The following is a 16,457-nucleotide window of genomic DNA, read 5'->3' on the forward strand; positions in this document are numbered from 1 at the left end:
AATTGTGCAATAATGTAATTAGTTGCTGTTGTGCGTTAGTGCAGTATCTTACATTTATGTGGCATCATTTTTTAGTAGTTACTCATGACCAGTCATTAAAGGCTGGCATTGTTTTTGTCTTCTCCTGGTTGCAGATAAGGAAACTGAGGCATGAAGAGGCTCTTGGTTGTAATATTAACAGTAGCAGTAGTAGTAGCAATAAAATAACAATAACATATATCAGAGCAGTGGGATGGTCGATAGAGTGTCAGACCTAGAGTCAGAAAAACTTGAATTCAAATAAGACCTTAGACACTTACTGGCTGAGTGCCCTGGGCAAGTCACTTAACCCTCCTTGTTTATCTCATTTTCCTCATCTGTAAAATGAGCTGGAGAAGGAAATGGGAAACTAGTCCAGTATCTTTGCCAAGAAAATCCCAAATGGAGTCATGGAGAGTCAGACACAATGGAAATGACTGAACAGCAGTAACCAATTATTTATATGTAAGATTCTGCTGTTTAAGGTTTACAAAGTACTTAATTCACAATAACTCCGTGAGTTTGGTTAGTAATAAGGTGTAGACTTGTGATAGCATTGGTGTAGGGAACTCCTGGGTGAGGAAACTCTCCAGAAATGCAAATCAGCACCTTCTCTGCAATTCAAAGTCTAGAAGAGTTTCTAGGAGCGCTGGTGGTAAGTGACTCAGCAAAGGTCAAGCTCCCTGAATATGTGTCAGGCAGAACTTGAACTCAGTTTTCTTCATTTTGAGGATGACTGTCCACCACACTGCCTCTTTATGAGGTAGGGAAGTAAATGTTATGGTGTCCAGTTTTTGTTGTTATTCAGTCACTGAAGTTGTATCTGACTCTTTGTGACCCCATTTGGGGTTTTCTTGGCAAAGATGCTGGAATAGTTCGCCATTTCTTTCTCCAGCTCATTTTACAGATGAGAAAACTCAGGCAAACAGGGTTAAGTGACTTATCCATGGTCACACAACTAGTAAGTGTCTGAGGCTAGATTTGAAGTCAGGAAGATGAATTTTCCTGACTCTTTCCACTGTGCCACCTACCTGCCTCTGAGTCCATTTTACAGATAAGGAAACTGAGGTTGGTGACTACATTTGAATCACATAGCTACAAAGTGTCAGAGCTTGACTTCCAATCCAAGTTTGTCATTTTCCTCTGCATTCCCAAGATCATATAATGAATAAGGATCAAAGCTAAGCTTAAAATTCTCAGGCCTAGAATCCCAAATTTCTAACATAGATTAGCCAAGCTAACATGTCACTATGCTGACATTCTTACTCAGCATGTTTCTTTTTTCCTGATAGGAAGACAAACTAAACAGAACAGAAGTAAATGAGCCAGAGGGTAAGACCCTGGGATCCAGAGCTTCAAGGAGTGACCAGACCCTGCTTCTGGAGGTCAAGAGGACCCATTTGGCCCAGAAGATTGAAGATATAGAATGGGAACTGTCCCTTCTCCTTCATCTTGCAAATCCCAGAATGCTTATGGGAGAGGGTCAACTGAATCGCCATGCCAGTTTAGACCTCCTTCCCTTGCATTAAGGATATGGTAGTTCCCATCTACTAGTGGTGTCTTCAACATGAAGGATATGGTTGGTTTACCTTGGCAATATCACATTTCCAGAAAAGCTTTAACTCAAGATGGTTTGCAAGAAGATACCAGCAGAGAGTAGAAGAGAAGATTTCTTGACAATATACTGTACTTACATATTTTTATATGGCAGTCTCTACTCATGTTGTGCCTATATACATGTCTGTATTTCATCTCATTTCAAGAAATATTGTACATAGGGCACAAGCCTAGAGGGTGGGAATCATCACTCTTCAACAGATCAATTTGAGAGGTGGTGTGATGTTCTGGAAAGAGCAGTGGTACTGGAGTCAAGAGGAATGTAATTCAAATTGTGCTCTAACTGTGTGACCTCAAGCTTCCTCTACAAAATAGGAGTAATAATAGCATCTATGTTACAGAGTTGTAACAAAAATGAAGTAGTTTCTATAAAACATTTTACAAACCTTAAAGCACTACATAAGACTGACTTGTCATGATTAACTGTATTGTCATCCATGTGGGTACCCCCTCCAAGCTTACAGAACACAACCTAGCCAAAGTTTCTAATACAAGAGCAACTTTTGTTCAAGTCAACCTGTAAATCCTTAGCAGTGGGTGCACTCAGAAATGGAGTCAATTCTGCTAGATGTTGGGAATCAGAATAAAAAGCTGCCACAGTCCCAGCCCTTTGGGAGCTCAGATATGAAATAGTCCTTTACTCACTGCTCTACTGGCAGGAAGCAGTGAGATTCTGGGCAATGTGGGTCCACGGTCCATTCTTAGAGGGCCAGGCTTGATTCCCTGAATTTCTCTTCCTGACCTTATACTGAGTTCTACTTTCAATGAATTAGCATAAGAAGATTTGAATTGAATGTGGAAAATCAATCTCTTGGTTTTCCAAAAGGCTTAAGCTGTAAGGAGAAATTACTTCCTACAGGTAATGACCCTGATGTGAGACCACTCTCCTGTACAAGGGAGAATGCCCAATAGCCACTGAACACATCCCTGAGAGCACCTAACTCCAAGGACGGACAGTGTTTGGGTTGGTGGAAAGGTAGAAGTGGGGCCAAGAACAATCTATGATCCTGGTCCTCGAGAAACGAATTGAGGTGGAGTTAGTTTGGGAAGAGGAAACCCCAAGGGGAAGTGGAAGAATAATTGTCTCTATGGCAGCTGGAATTCCTGGGGTTCTCCCTTTTCAACGTGTCATTTCCTCTCCCCCAGGTGGCCCTGTTCATTTCCCAGGAAAGCCTGGTGATGTTCCTTGGCCCCCAGCCAGGCTGTTGTTGGTGTGGGCAGCCCCCACAGCAGCAGATCTGTGGCAAGCCGCTCCAGCTTTGGTCAGGACGCCTTGCTTCTCACAACAAACCATGCCTGGGCCCTGGAATCTTGCCAGCTTCAGAAAATGTTTACAAATGCTTCTCCATGGAGCAGGAGTCTAAGCGAGGAATCTGACAAGCAAAACAAAGGGGTGAGAACAGGGGAGTGGGGGCTGGGGGTGGGGCAGGGCAACTGCCTTAGCTGCTTTTTCTTTTCAGAGACCTCTTTGTTTCTTCAAACATTTTCTGGGACCCTTGCCTGAGTTTTCAGCTTTCCCAATGCCAGCTGTCCATGGTCCCGGAACTTAGGGTATTGATTTCTCTCCCACTAGTCATCCCCGTTGTTACCTTCCTACCCAAAGAAGGGTATCATTCCTATAGCAAATTTCCAGACCACTGTCTTAAGGAACAAGGTTACTGCTAAGAAGGCAGTTGTGTGCATTGGCCCTGACATCTTTGGTCTGAGGAGGTGGACTGTTGACCAGAACCCTAACATCCGCCGATCTTGAGCCAGCTTTGTTCTTCCCTGCATGCCTAAACATTTATCAAAATGTTTATCACCATTCTCCATGGAGGTGAGTAGAATCCCCTCTCTGTCACTCTTCTAAGCTTCCTTACTCTAGCAGAAGGTCCCTGAAAAGGGCAGCTAGGTGGAGCAGTGAATAGAGCACAGAGCCTGGAGTCAGGAAGATCTCAGTTCAAAACCAGCCTCAGACACTTACTAGCTGTGTTGATCCTGGGCAAGTCATTTAACCCCTGCTAACCTCAGTTCCTCATCTGTAATAGGAACACACTGGAGAATGAAATAGCAAACCACTCCAGGATCTGCTAGAAGTCCATGGGTTCACATAGAGTCATACACAGTTGAAAGACTCAGCAACAAAGTCCTCGAGGACAGGACAGGTAGAAAATCATCCTATAGACTGGATCAACCTAGAGGGTCACGCAGGGTAACAGTTAGGCAGCTATGTAGCACAGCAGTTGGAAAGTTGTTTCTTGAGTTCAAATTCTCACTTTACCTTTATCTGCTTCAGTTTCCTCATCTGTAAAATGGATCTTATCTACCTCAAAGGGTTGTCGTCAGGACCAAATGAGGTAACAAGTTTGCTTTGCAAACCTTAAAGTTCCAAATCAATGCCAGCTATTACTAGTGACCCTGCCATGTGACAGGGCTCATTGCAGGTGATATTCCTCACAATGCATCACTGGTTCTTGTGCCTTTAGTCCTTAAGTAGCCTTTATTTCCACTGTGCACAGGGAGACACTCTGCTAGCCCAGAAACAAGTAAACTGAAAATTGGACAACTTGACACCACCCCTCCATCCCCCCAATCCCGCCACTGCCTACCTGCCTCACCAACAAACCACTACCCATAGACACACAGTCAAAAGGTCCATTCACCCTGTCATACAACATTCCACCTCAGTGTAGCTCCTTCAGAATAGGGACCGCATATTTGATATGAAAAGAAAAGTAATCAGAGGTCCATGGGTTGTGGAGTCAGGGAATGTTAGAACTGAAAAACACTTTAGAAACCTTCTAGTCCAAACCCTTCATGTAACATAGAAGCAAATCAGAGCCCAAGGAAAGAAGATAAGTGTCCTAAAATCACACAGGCAACTAGTGGCAAAGCCAAGGCCTAGAGCCCGGGTTTCATGATTCTTAGGTCCTTTCTGCTTGCCCAAGGGTAAAGCAAAGTCATCTCAGAGATAATCCAGATGACTCAGGAGATGCTTGTATGGTTGGTCTCTCTCTGTAACCTGACTTCTTCACTCTTCCCTGTATGATGCCTCCCTCCCCCAGTTCTCCTTTTCTCTCCTCCTGCTCCATGTCTATGTGCCAAACCTGATGACAAAGCCCAGACTAAAGCAATTCTTCCCATCATTGCATAGGTATGTACCCTCCATAGAAGTGCCATGAGGAACAATTTGGAGTGGGATAGCTCTGCCAAGGTTCTGCCTCCCACACCATTCCTTTCTGAGAGAGGCCAGCTTCTCTAGTTCCTTTGCACATGTGTTCTCTTATGTGAAGATGCTCTCCTCACTCTTTGCTTCTGCATCTTAGAATCCTTGGTTCAGGGGCCCCTCCCTTCATGAGTCCTTTCCTGATCTGTACCAGCTATTAAAACTCTCTTCTTCTTTAAATTGTTTTATATTTTCTCATATTACCTCATAGATAGGTTGTATTTACTTGGGTGTGTGTGGCATACCTCCCCCACCCTTGCCCAGTAGAGTGTATACTGCTTAAGATCACAATAACTTTAAAAAATATATTTATCTATCTCCCAGAGCCTAATTCAGTGCCCCACACATTTGCTGTTGTTCATTTGTTTCAGTCACGTCCAACTCTTCATGACCCCATTTGGGGTTTTCTTGGGAAAGGTACTGGAGTGATTTGCCCTTTACTTTTCCAGCTCATTTTACAGATGAGGAAACCAAAGCAAACAGTTATGTGACTTGCCCAGAGTCACACAGCTAGTAAGTGTCTGAGGTTGAATTTGAGTCTTCCTGACTCCAGATCAGGCACTCTATCCACTGTGCCAATTGGCTCACACATAATAGTCATTTAATAAACATTCATTGAACTGAATTCCAGAGTCTGAGACAGACTTAAGGATCTCATTAGAAGAACAGTATCCAGTTTTCTCCAGTTTATCATAGGATTAGATTTCTAAGCCTCCCCCTCACCCCAGAGAGTACTTCGCACCACTGAAACATTAACACTACCCACCTACAAACCCAACCCATGATCAAGGGTATCGTCACTGTAATGCCTTACTTGTGCTTCATCTCAACTTCAGACTTCTTCCTGCAGATCACGAAAAGACCCTATTTAACTCTTACTGCAAAGTAGAGGCGCTGTTGAACAGTATCAAGCAGTGCTGTGGCTGCGAGCCTGAAGGTAAGCTGAATATGAGTTCAGGAATCCACACTGAGGTGGCTACCCCACAGGCCACCTTTATCCTTTATGCTTCGAAGAGATGACTGAGAATAGACGGGGCTAGGATGGAAATGACTTCTTTAGGTCCCTTCCAACTCTCAGGATTTGATAGAAATTTAGGGCAACTGACCCCTCTCCCCTTTTTCATGAGTACCTAGCTGGACTGAGTGGGAAGGTTCCTCCATGCTCCAATGGCAGGGGCAGCAAGCCACACCAGAAGGAAACTGGGGAAAGGTCAGGGGGTTTACAGTATACACCTGTTTATTTTTTGGCAGAAAATGGTCCAAGACAGCTCAAAGGAGAATACCTTTCATAGCTTGCTTCTTCTCACAGTGACTCTCTGAGGCCAAGTTCAGAACAGCACTGTGAACTTAAAGTCAGGAAGATCTGAATTCAAATCCTGTCTCAGACACTGGTTTCCTTATCTTTAAAATGGGTATAATAATAGAACCTACCTCCCAGGGTTATTGTGAAGATGAAAGGAGATAATGTGTGTAAAGCATTTTGCAAACCTTATAAGTCCTTATATAAAGGCAAACTGGCATTATTATTATTAATTAGTATTATCGTTATTTTACATAAAAGGTAGAAAGTATATAGTGATATTTCCCTGGCGCTGGCACAAAGGTAACTGAAGCATAAGAAGAGATGCCATGGGCTGAAGCAAGAAGAGAAATAACATGGACCCAAATGATATAGACTCAGATATGGAAACAGAATAGACTCAAGTATAAAGACCCTCACTTCCTGATCTCCTATCCCAGGCTTGTGCCAGACCAAGTCTATGTAGCTCAGAGGGGAACTTTCCTATGAGAGGATCTCCTGGTAAAGGTAGACAGAGTCTATGTGTATTTTGGAATTACTCTGGAAGTATTGGTCTTGAAGAAACACTGTCCCCATCTATAAGGCTATTTATAAAATCTGCCTCAATATCAGGGGAAATCTGAAGACACCCATTATCCAGTTTCTCAGCCTATAAACATCACCTATAATATCAACTCTGACTCTTCTGTTGGGCTACAGGGATTATTGAACTGGCAGATGAGAATGGTCAATTGAAAAACCTTCGCCAGCACCCCCATCTCTATGCATCAGAACTGCTGAAGCCTCGAGAAACCTATATTCCTTTCACTGTAACACGTATGTATTTATCCCAGTATGATGCCCATCCCAGCAATGGTGTGAAGGATTGGTATGAGAAGAGGTTATCTTAGAGCCTGGAGACTAGCAGAGAACTTGAGCTGAATTTCTACTCCATGGCCTTTAGACAAGACCACATACATATCAATTAACCTAAATCTTTGTGGCTCTAATTTCTCCTATTTCCCATAGGAAGGAATTCCCATGGGACTTTTCCAGGAAGTTGCCATAGCTTACAGACTTCTCTTAGTCTCTGGGCACCTGAATGGGGCCACACAAGTGTTACAGGGTGTGTCACCCCGTTGGGCTTTGTTCTCCCAACTGTGGCTGGATCCTAGGAAAAGGCTGATTAATAAGCAAGTGAAGGAAAGAAGGAATAAATGAATGAATCTTCTTTGCCCCAACAGGACCTGAAGGTTCATCAGAGCCAGTCTTTGTGGCACTGTTAAAAGATGATGAAGTTATTGACTCTAAATTACTAGGTGAGTGGATTCGCTGAGCAATACTTCAGAAGTGTCCCATGGCAGAAAGGATTAGTTCTAAGCGTGGGGAGAAGAAATCTTACACATGCACAAACACACACTTAGGCATTTGTATAGCACTTAGTGCTTTACAAAGAGTTTTACAGGTATTAGCTCATTTGCTTTGCAATATCTGTACAAAGTCCTATGCTGATGCCTCGTAATAATGGCTAACATTTATTTAGCTCTCTAAGGCTTTCTAAAGTTATGCTTCATACATGCTGTCTCATTTAAACCTCACAGCAGCCCTAAAAGGTAAGTGCTGATCTCCTGGCCCAGGCTTAGCCCAGGTTCAGGTTTGGACTATGGTTCAGGAAGAAAGAGTAAGAGAGACTTGTAAATTATACAGAAGCCCCACACCTCTACATCGTGAACGTTTTCTTTGAGAAAATAATTGGTAGGTACTGTGAATATGGAAAGCATAAAAACAACATCATAAATGTGAAAATGCTTATATCTAAAAGATAAGAAAAGACTCATTATTTACATGGGAGTTATCCTTGAATCAGCTGTCTATGTAAAGTCAGACCACTAATTTGTCAGAGCAAAAATCAGTATTATTTAAAAAGAAAAATAACAGTGAGAAACAACCATGCCATACATTTTAAGCAACTATCTGGAGCTATTTAAACAAGTAATTGACACTAAAAAAAAATGAGAAATGATTATAGTAATTTTGTAAAGAAGTTTAATTGATATAAACCAACAAGCAGACCAAAAAGTCCAGAAAGTCCTTTACTCAGCAAACACTAAGGCCAAAGGCAACGCTGGCTTAGCATAGAAACGCACTTGGAAAATCTTGCCAAAAGGATGATGGATGAATCTAAGATGTATCACCTCATGTAGCACAGAAAGTTGATGGATGGTAAAAACTAGTTTAAAGAAAGCTCGACAAAAGACCCAACTAAGCAAAATCATCCTAAGTACATTTAAGGAGAAAAATAGCAGGTCGAGAAAGAGAAGGAACATGAAAAAGATCTGCAAAGATTATTTTTTTAAAATGTTTTCACCATCAAGGACAGAATTACTATGCTTGGGCTTTAAAATCATAATATTTGATGTGCTTATAAATGAGTTCAAAATGGCACTAATGGGAACAAAGATGCAAAAAGAAATCAGGTTGTTTGTTAATAAGGGGTAGATCTCTGGGAAGAAGATTGGGAAATGTTGTTCAGTCATTTCCATCATGGCTGACCCTTCATGACCCCATTTGGGGTTTTCTTGGCAAAGATACTGGAGCAGTTTGCCATTTTCTTCTCCAGCTCATTTTACAGATGAGGAAACTGAGGCAAACAAGGTTAAATGATTTGCCCAGGGTCACGCAGCTACTAAATGTCTGAGATCAGATTTGGGAAGCATAGATAATGAAATAAGAAAATATATCAATAAATAATTCTTTTTAAAAGATAGAAAGAAATATACCCAGAGGATAATGGAAGTAACACAATGCATAGAGAGCTGGACCTGGAATCGGAAAGACCTAAATTCAAAACCTACCTCAGATACTCCCTAACTGTGTGACCCTACACAAATCACTTAACTTCTGTATGCTTCAATTTCTTTACTTGTAAAATGACAATAATAATAGTGCCCATGTCCCCTCCTTGTGGTGAGGATAAAAGGAGGGCAATGTTTGTAAAGTACTTTGTAAACTTCAAAGCACTATAAAATTCTGGTGACTCTTCTTATTGTTATATAAACAGTGAGAATCTTTGAAGAAGAACGTTAGTAAAAGATGTCATCAGGGAAATACAGGAGAGGAAGAGAAAACAGGCTGGTCACAGGGTCAAGGGAAGGGATGGTAGGTGGACAGGCAGAATGTTACGCCAATATCGTCTCCACTTCAGGAGGATTGAGAAGGTCCTCTGGCATACTAGGTGGGCCCATGGGGGGAGATTTAGGGGAGGATGGAGACCAGAGTAGCACAGGGTGGGCAGGTGTGGTGGGGGTGCAACTTACATCAATGCAGGAAACAATGAAATCAGTGAGATCACTGATCTATTTGGGTATCTGAGAGTGATTCACAGTTGCCCTGTGTGAAAAGGAGGCTGTCATTATCTCCACTTTACAAAGGAGGAATCTGAGGTATAAAGTGTAACAGGTAGCTGAGTTTTTCTGTGGGCACACTGATAACGGCAATCAAAGCAGTATTCTTGGCAGCACTGGCTCCTGGTACCCAGTGCCTGGTTCCTCTCTTTAGTGGATTCTAAAGACAGAAAAAAACATATGTATGTATGGGAATAGATGGAAAAATGAATCCTCCTGGTCAGCTGAAGGCTATTTTTGACTAGGCCAAGGAAAGCACATTCTTGGCCCAGGTTATAGAGAATGGGATAGTTTCTGAGAGGAGGAATGAGACATTCTTAGGATCAAAAGACCAAAAAGCAGGAGTTCAAAAGGACTTCAGATGACATCTATTCCAGCCCTCAGTAGCGGACAGAATGCTGGATTGGAAGTCAAGAAGACCTGAGTTCAAATCCTACTTTTGACACATGCTAGCAATGGGCCTCTAGAGAAGTCATTTCACGTCTCTGAGTCTCAGGTTCCTCATCTGTAAAATCGAAAAAAGTAATAGCACTTACCTCCCAGGATTAAAATCATATATGTAAAGCACTTTGCAAACTCTAAAGCTCCATGTACATGTGAGCCATTGCAGGAATAGGTTTAGCAAGAGATTATGGTTTAGCAAGGGCACGGTGGCTAAGACCTGGCCTCCGGTCCTGGCTCTGAGGTCTTGGCTGTGTTCCCAGCTGGTCACTTAACCTAGGTTAAGTCACTTAACTTATCTGTGCCTCAGTTCCCTCATTTGTAAAAGGGGCTAGACTTGATGACCACCCCACACTGGTGCCTTTCAGCTCTAAATCTATGTCTGTGATTATATGTCTACGATTTGATCCCAAGCATTAAGCTAGATGCTTCAGTGAGAAGAGTTGGTCTCTGAACTCAAATAGCTTTCACCCTAGTGGGAAAGGGCAAGAAAAGAGAGAGGCCTTAAGCTTTCATGACAGAAACAACTTTAAAAAGACAAATCATTGCTGTTAGGTCTTTTCTTAACTGGGTCTTACACACCAGCTAGCTGGTGAGCTCCTTAAGAACTGAGAGGTGTCTGAGATTTCTCTGCCTTCCCAGAAGCTCCTGGCCCACTGCTGATGTGGCCAACTGAATAAAGCAACACCTGGGAAATAATTAGTGAGTATGTACTATATTCACAAGTTCCTACCAGCATAAAAGAACAACCATATCAGGGTCTTGGACTGAACTCCCTGTTCTTGGTCCTTTTCCTGCTTTTTGATCTCTGGTTTTGTTTTCATCACAGTAATCTGAGGAATCCTAGTAAGAACCACTAGATACTCTTAACACTTGTAAACAGAACACTTAATTTGACCAATATAGGAAGAGCCTGGGGTGAAATACCTTGGAATTTCTTTGTCTGGAGACTTAGAAGCTGTGCTGCTATCTCAACCGTGTGTCTGCACAGTGGGACAAGAGAGAGAACAGTCAACAGGAAGTCCTTTAGAGGCCAGTGTTGTGGTACAGCATGGTTGCCAGCCCACATTCCTCCCTTCCCAATGTCATTAACACTAATAGTACTTAACACTTAGGTAACACTTTGTCATCAGAGTGCTGTCAAGGCATGAACTAACTCAGTTGCCAGCCAGCTGCTCCCTGAGAGCTGAGGGGTGGCACTGCCTCTACAATGTTGAAGCTGATAAAGAGCTTCATCACACTGAAAATAGCATCATTACTGTAAGAAGACTCTGGACTTACTCTCCCAACCTACACATGCTCTAGCTGGTTGAATGCCCAGAGTGTGGCTAGTGTTATAGCAGTACCCCTGAAGGCTTGGGGAGAGTCTTTCAAATGCTATCTGCCTGAGCTCTCATTAGAGTGTTTTCTTCCCTGTGTCAACTACCAATGATGTACCCCAGTACCACTGAACCAATTGGCAGCAACTGGCTGTCACAAAGGGATATTTACTGAAAAGATAGAGCAAGAACAGAAATAAAAGCATTTCTGTCCATCGTCTGGAGGTACACTCTGCCTTATACCATCCCAGTTCCTGGAAAGAGGAGTCTTAAATTTAAAGCAGTTTCTGGAAAGGACTTGTCTTTATCAAGTTCACTTGTGAATTCCACACAGCCAGTGGCCAGAATTACTGCCCTACCTCTCGGGTCCAGCCACTTGGCCACAGGGTATATCCACTGCTTGGCTTGGATGCCAGTCGTCATTCCTCAGGGTGACGCTATTAGATTATACCTCTGGCCTGGACTCTGGCTCCTAGATCTCTATCAGTTCAATCTTCTAATCTTCCAAAGTTCACAAGGTTACAGCCTAATTTGTTCCATCTCCAATATTCTTTCTCCTCAAGGTAGAAAAGCATAAACACAGCAGAAGTGAAAGCATCAAAGACAAGCCATGTGCTCACAGAATATGTAGAAGTGTGGGTAGGGATCAAAAGTCCCAAGGTCACCTCTCTACTAGAAGGCTTAGAGCAGCAGCTTTTACCCCCCTCACCAGAGGACAGCCAGGAAAAGAAAAGAAAACACCATGGCTCCGTAGGGCCTTTTGAATGTCTTCTCAGTTCTGGATCCAAAGTGAATCAAGTGTTTCTTCTTCATATGATAAGCTGATTGGATTAATAGTAGTTCTTGTTCTGAATCAAGGAGCACACAGTTTCCATGCCAGGCCATCTTGTCTCTCTCCTGTGGAGATTACAAGGGATGAGCTTGGCCAGTCTATTGCATTATTTACTGGAGGAGGCAAAAGCATAGAGAAGACTCTTTACAGATGTTTCCATCTCCCATCTTAAATAGATAATGATGATACAGATGGCATAGTCCCCCACCCCCTCCAAAATGAACATTGCATTGTATCTCATTTTAATAAACATATACTCCATCTCTCCAGTCTCTCTGGGCCACAGTTTCCTCATCTAGAAAATGATACTGGACTATATAACACATGTATGGCTAATTTGGAAGAAGATTACTACATTCAGAGCTATGCTAGGCACAGGAAAGAATTCAGAGATTAGATAAAACACAGAATTTCCTCTTGAGGAGCTCCATCTAATAGGTTGATAATACAGAAACAGACAATTTTATTATGTAGCATTATGTGATAAGTGTCTTAGTGAGTTACAAAATAGTGTGCTGTGTGAGATGTGAAGGCCAAAGTGGCCACCAAAGGGAATATCTGGGAAGGCTTCCTAGAAGAAAGAGCACTAAAATTAAACTTTAAAGGATGGAGAGGGAAGATACTGCTGTAAGAGACAGCTTGATCATAGACAGGGAAGTGAGAAATCAAAGGGTTGTATTCAAGGGACACAAAGAAATATAGCTGGACTAGAGTGTAGAAGACATAGAGAAGTATAGGGGGAAGAGACAGTAATACATCTCTCTGTACTGGGCTTTGAATGCTAAGCAAATTATCATGAACTTTACTCAGTGGGCAGCTGGACTAAGTTTCTGAAGCACTGTAACATAAAAAAATTAATGTATTTCTATTCTGCACAAGCATCTAAAAACTGGTGCTCAGTGATAGAAAAAGACCCTTATCAAGGACTTTTGGTTTGTGGGGAGGGATGCCTATCAACTGTGCCAAAGAAATCAGTGAAAGGACTTTATGTCATACTTTGGAGTCCTTGGAAAATTGTAATATAGTGAGTAAGGTGGAAGGAAGACTGGATGAACTGCCAGAAACATTCCCAACTATTGAAAGAGACAGGAAGGGAAGAGGATGGGGGGAATGAAAAGTCATTGGAAATTAGTTACTAAACCCATCATCAATAACCAGGAGTTACAGCATATTTTTTAAGCCCTCATGGTGAGAGATAGATGGTGTGAAAGGATGATGTCAACCAGTCTGGAACCAGAGCTTCCTATGAGTCACTCTCCTCAGCAGCCAGTGGAAATGGTGGTAGGGGCTGATCCCATAGGACATGCTTCAAGCCAACCAATATGGGGGATCAATATGGAAAAGAGAATCATTTCAAGGGTGGAGGGAGAAGGGAATCCCTACCAAGAAGAAAATGAAATGTTTGACTCTTAGCTAGGGCACTCCACGGAGACAATGCAGTAACTGGTAGGGGGCTGGTGTAGACAATGTAGGAAACCACTAGGGAGTCTTTGCTGACTTACACTTGACATCTCCTTGGAGCTTTATGCAATGCCCTAAGATTATGAGATTTGAATGTTTTCAAACAGATAACCAATTTGGTAGTACTGAAAGTACACAGGGTGGCTGTGTGAAAGTCCTTGATACCCACCAAAAGCAGGAAGAAAAGGCCTCCACCTTCATGTTATGGTTGAAAAGGATGAGAAATAATGAAGAACATAGTATCTAAGGAGGGCTTGACCATGATATGTTGACTCAAGGGATTAGGGGATCATGTTGAAAGACTAGGGCCTCCCCTATCCATTACCTAAAATTGTTATGGTTGGTTCAGTTACCTAGAAACAAAGCTAATGAAGTGTGTTAGGTAAGGAGTTACTATAGAACCCCAAGAAAGTTCTTCAGGAATGGGCCACCAAGAACAAACTCAGGTCACCCAAACTGGACCAAAATAGCTCAGACCAAGCTTACTGGAAGTTGGCTCAGCATAGAGGAGTAAAAGAGATGAACATGGTAGAATACTTCAGAAGCAGTAGCAAAAGCGCATGTGGGGGTAGGGGTGGGGAGATGGGGGAATCAGGAAGTGAAATAACTATAGAGAATTGTTTGGAGGCTCTACAAGACCTGAGGAACAGAGGATCATCTGAGGAAAAAACTCAGGGCAATGCAGGGGACATTGAGGTCTCTCTTAATGAGTGACACATATAATGATCCCATGGAGCAGGTATACAATCTACTTTGCTGACTTCTGACCTTTCTGAAAACAACCTTAATTTGGCCTTTTGTTTTCAATTTGAGACTAGGCCTCCTGTTCTTACCCAAACTAGAAGTACAAGGGCTACTCATGGGCCTGATCCCAATGCTGATCAGCATAGAAGTTTTGTCCTACTTTGTTTCTGACCTGGGCCTCTTTGCCCCTCCTTAGGTGTCCTGGCAAGCTACCCCACCACTCCCAGGGGCTCACTATATCGAGGGCCAGACAGTGCAGACATCAAATTGGCTTAGCCTACTGCAACTCAGAATTCCTGGGATGAAGAAATCCACCGCCTCAATCTACCTCGATAGTTGGGATTACAGATGGAGAGGGTCACATCCAAGTAGAAAACCACTTTTTGCAGAGATGGAATAGATAAAGGAATGAATAAAAACATAAGTGAATGAGTAAATGAATGAATGGTGAAAATTTTTTAAAAAGACTAAATTGGAACAAATTCTAGTTCATAGAATAGGTTGTAAAAAGAAACTGAACCAATCTAGTATTTTACCCAGTTTTAATCTGACTTAGAGGCAACAAGAGATTGCTACTGGTAGAGTTGACTTAAGAGTCAGGAAAACCTAAGTGTGAATCCTGCTTCAGATGCTTACTTCCTTTCTGTGTGAGCCTGGACAAGTCACTTAATCAAACAGTGTATCAATTTCCTTATCTGTAAATGAGGATCATGACATTCACAGAGTCATTGTGAGAATTGAGATACAGGTAAAGTCCTTTATACACCTTAAAGCACCACATAAATTTTATCTGTTGTTATTATTATATACCCTCTGTAGGTCACAGTTTTCCATCTACAAAATGACAATAAGTCTTAGCAACGAATCTGACTTGGATTGTAATTTTGAGACAATAGTGAGCAAACATTCACTGAGCTGGGAGAAGGGATAAAAGGTACTGATTCTGCTTCCCTGGCTCTTAGTGGTGAGAGGGATGTTCAGATCAGGTGGATCAGGCTGCATTTTGTACTGCCTGGTGCTTTGGCCTTAGAGAAGAGATGTTTTCCTCTGTAGGGATGATCTCTGTAACTTTAGCTGACTGAGCTTTAAGGCTTTGCAAGTTCCATGACATAGGGCCCCCACCCTCGCTGATCAGAATTCCCTGCTCTTTCTCTGAAGCTGCCCTGAGGCTTGCAGGAAACTCCAACTCCCCAGGGTCTGAGAAACAACCAAAATCTGGAAAGATCAAGAGGAAAACCTTGACTTCTGAAGCTCGGAGAGGAAAAGTGAGTATTTAACTAGGCACTCCCGCTGGCCTTTTCCTTCTCCTATCACCAACACATGCCAAATCTGTCTTTGTTTCTGTTTCAGGCAAACTGAGAACCATCCCAAGGAGCAACAGGCAGGTAGCATGGAATCTATGGAGATGTGCTGGATTCAGAGTTGGAGGACATGGGTTTGAATCTTGGCCCTGCCACAGATGACCTTTGTGACCTTGAGCAAATCCTTTCACCCTCTCTGGGCCTCAGTCTCCTCATCTATAAAATGTTAGACAAAAGATCTCTAAAGTCCCATCAGGTTTTAATTCTATGAAACTAGAGCAAAATCATATCTGTATCATGTCCTTCATGTGGGATGGGGGGGCACTGTGAAAGGGCATTATGGAAAACTATTTGCTTTAGCTGGTAATAAAACATTTGCACAATCTGCAATAAATAACACAGACATGCACATACTGAGCTAGAAATTTATCCATACTGTCACCCATTCATTATTAATACATGTCTACTTATTAATACATTGTCTACTTCGTGGTTTATTGGTACTAAATTTTTGATCCCAAGTTGTCTCCCCTCTGCACACTTGTGTACCATCTTCTTCCAACCAGTCAAATTTCTTGGTTCCAATGAGTTGGTGAACACTCAGGGAAAATTAATGATATTATTTCAACAAAAGATCTTAGATTTTTGTCTCCATAATTCAATTCAACAAATGTTTATTAAGTATCCAGCATAGTGGTAAAGCATGGTAATATAGAGACAAAATAGTCCCTGCTCTCAAGGAGTTTATATTCTCTTGGAAAAATATGACATATATATCAGTAAAGTAATGCAAAGTAATTTTAAAAGGGAGAGAGTGCTAAAAAACAGAGAAAATC

At 42.1% G+C, this 16,457-nt stretch overlaps 1 protein-coding gene across 5 annotated transcripts; it reads left to right on the forward strand.

Moving 5' to 3' along the window:
* Window positions 1-2,793: 2,793 nt before the first annotated feature.
* Window positions 2,794-16,097, forward strand: LOC140505551 (uncharacterized protein CXorf65 homolog). 5 transcript variants are annotated; one of them, XM_072611646.1, is made up of 7 exons: window positions 2,876-3,028; window positions 3,209-3,451; window positions 5,691-5,777; window positions 6,840-6,956; window positions 7,364-7,438; window positions 15,479-15,585; window positions 15,671-16,097. In XM_072611646.1, exons 2-7 carry the CDS (start codon window positions 3,427-3,429, stop codon window positions 15,677-15,679), a joined length of 420 nt encoding a protein of 139 aa, XP_072467747.1. In that variant the 5' UTR covers window positions 2,876-3,028; window positions 3,209-3,426; the 3' UTR covers window positions 15,680-16,097. The 5 variants fall into 5 exon arrangements, with proteins under 5 accessions (XP_072467745.1, XP_072467747.1, XP_072467746.1 ...); XM_072611644.1 differs by lacking the exons at window positions 15,479-15,585; window positions 15,671-16,097 and adding an exon at window positions 11,851-12,387 and having other exon boundaries at window positions 2,794-3,028; window positions 3,258-3,451; XM_072611645.1 differs by lacking the exon at window positions 2,876-3,028 and having other exon boundaries at window positions 3,052-3,451.
* Window positions 16,098-16,457: the final 360 nt, after the last annotated feature.

The sequence above is a fragment of the Notamacropus eugenii genome, chromosome 5 (assembly GCF_028372415.1).
Source record: "Notamacropus eugenii isolate mMacEug1 chromosome 5, mMacEug1.pri_v2, whole genome shotgun sequence".
In the NCBI taxonomy this organism is placed as follows: domain Eukaryota; kingdom Metazoa; phylum Chordata; class Mammalia; order Diprotodontia; family Macropodidae; genus Notamacropus; species Notamacropus eugenii.